The sequence below is a fragment of the Apodemus sylvaticus genome, chromosome 8 (genome assembly GCF_947179515.1).
Source record: "Apodemus sylvaticus chromosome 8, mApoSyl1.1, whole genome shotgun sequence".
NCBI classification, from domain to species: Eukaryota; Metazoa; Chordata; class Mammalia; order Rodentia; family Muridae; genus Apodemus; species Apodemus sylvaticus.
In genome coordinates, this window is record NC_067479.1 from 113024756 (window position 1) to 113027093 (window position 2338).

At 38.5% G+C, this 2338-nt stretch overlaps 1 protein-coding gene across 1 annotated transcript; it reads left to right on the forward strand.

Moving 5' to 3' along the window:
- The first annotated feature begins 390 nt into the window (after positions 1–390).
- Positions 391–1344, forward strand: LOC127691110 (olfactory receptor 2T1). Its single transcript, XM_052190698.1, has one exon. It carries the CDS (start codon positions 391–393, stop codon positions 1342–1344), a length of 954 nt encoding a protein of 317 aa, XP_052046658.1.
- Positions 1345–2338: the final 994 nt, after the last annotated feature.

Below are 2338 nucleotides of genomic sequence, written 5' to 3' on the forward strand. Positions count from 1 at the left end.
GCTTAGTGTTGCTAAGATGCACTTTATAAAAGTACAAAGTAAATGTCACCCAAGGAAGGATGTGCCTTATCCAACCTTATGCAGACACACTAAACTATGGTATAATACACATGCTTAGGTATGATAAAATATGAATATGATTATGAAATATTAACATCCACTGACATCTTACTCAATGCACTTAAGAAATTATTGATTAATAAGGATAAATTGTGCTTAAATCTTGTAGATATTAATAAGTCAGTAGTTATGTATCAATTTAAAAATATCAAGAAAATTAGTTTTGAATGTGTTCTTTTATTTGACTTTTAGGTGGTAATTTTAATTCTCTGGACGTGCCACCATTTTACTTAGAAGTTTTTATGTTATATCAGCAACATCATAAGATCAATGGAAGGGGACAACACATCATCTACTGACTTTACTTTCATGGGACTGTTCAACACAGAGGAAACCTCAGGTCTTGTATTTGCTACAATCTCTGCCATCTTCCTCACTGCACTGGTGGCCAATGGAATTATGATCTTTCTGATCCATACAGACACTCATCTCCATACCCCTATGTACTTTCTCCTCAGCCACTTGTCCTTCATTGACATGATGTATATCTCAACCATTGTGCCCAAGATGCTAGTTGATTATCTTCTAGGGCAAAGGACAATTTCCTTTGTGGGATGCACAGCTCAACACTTTCTATACCTCACCCTTGTGGGAGCTGAGTTCTTTCTTCTGGGCCTCATGGCCTACGATCGCTATGTGGCCATCTGCAATCCACTGAGGTACCCTGTCCTCATGAGTCGCCGAATCTGTTGGATTATCATAGCAGGCTCCTGGTTTGGGGGATCTTTGGATGGCTTCCTCCTCACCCCAATCACCATGAGTTTTCCTTTCTGTAGTTCACGAGAGATTAACCACTTCTTCTGTGAGGCACCTGCTGTGCTAAAGTTGGCATGTGCAGACACAGCCCTCTATGAGACAGTGATGTATGTGTGCTGTGTTCTGATGTTGTTGATTCCTTTCTCTGTAGTTATCTCATCCTATGCCCGGATTCTGGCCACTGTCTACCATATGAGCTCTGTGGAAGGAAGGAAGAAAGCATTTGCTACCTGCTCATCTCACATGACTGTTGTAACCTTGTTTTATGGGGCTGCCATATACACCTATATGGTACCACATTCTTACCATTCCCCATCCCAAGACAAAATTTTTTCTGTGTTCTATACCATCCTCACACCCATGCTGAACCCCCTTATTTACAGCATGAGGAACAAAGATGTGTCTGGAGCTTTTAGAAGGGCACTGGGGAAGATCAGGAGTTCTCAACGAGTGTCCAAAGACTTTTGACTGTTACCTCCTTTTCATATAAATGAAAAATGAAAAATTGTCAGTTCAGCTGGGCCTGAGCTAAAGGACTACTGTGCAAGGAAGGGTTGAATGAACAGGGAAAACATCAATGTAAAAATATGACTTGTCCATCTCCCTTGTTTCCTTCATCTCCCTCCCTCAATACTCCTTTTTTCTGAGTTTTGAAACAATATTTTCACACACAAAACTAGCTGAAATTCTTACTTGCTATGTATCCCAGGATGTCCTTGAACTTATAGAAAGTCCTGTGCCTTTAACCTCCTGAGTGATGGGATTAGAGACATACACTGCAATGCCTGATTCTTCTTCCTTTTTTATATCTTGCTCTGTCTTTAGTCAGAATACAAACCGGGGAATTTTACTGAGCATTATCCTTTGGAATTGAATAAGTCTAAAAATATTAAATGCCATGAGTGATATCAAGGGGAGCAGGACTTAGATGGTATTAGACATTTGTTAGGATGCAGGATAAGTAGGATGCTAGTGATGCTAGCTCTCCATCTAGAGGACAAGAAATGTTACACTTTCTGGTCTGGCAAAAGCTGATGCAGCTACCTCTGAGTTTGCATTCATCATCAGGTGTTGGTAAGATTCATTAAACACAATTTTTATCAAACAGGCATTGTTTTCACTAAAATAATTAAATAGCTGTTATGTTCAGTAAAAATAAACTAACATTTAACTTTGTTTATAGCACATTTACAGAAACTATTTATGGACAAAGTACAGTTGGTGATGAAATCAAGTAAAGTTGCTAGCCAAGATAGCATTAAAATGTATGAAAGGCTTCAAGGCACTGAAAACACACAAATAAATCAGCATTAAATATAAGAGAAACACTTTTCAAATGCAGTAAAAGATAAAATGATAACAAGATATAGAATAATATGGTAACCCAGTGGACATTAACTCACAGTTTATCTCTGTACCCCCAACAAAACCAGTCACTGAACTCACAAAACACATGGCAAAG

Excerpts from the sequence above, each read along its gene's own strand:
- LOC127691110 (XM_052190698.1), top strand. The coding sequence starts at position 391 with ATGGAAGGGGACAACACATCATCTACTGACTTTACTTTCATGGGACTG.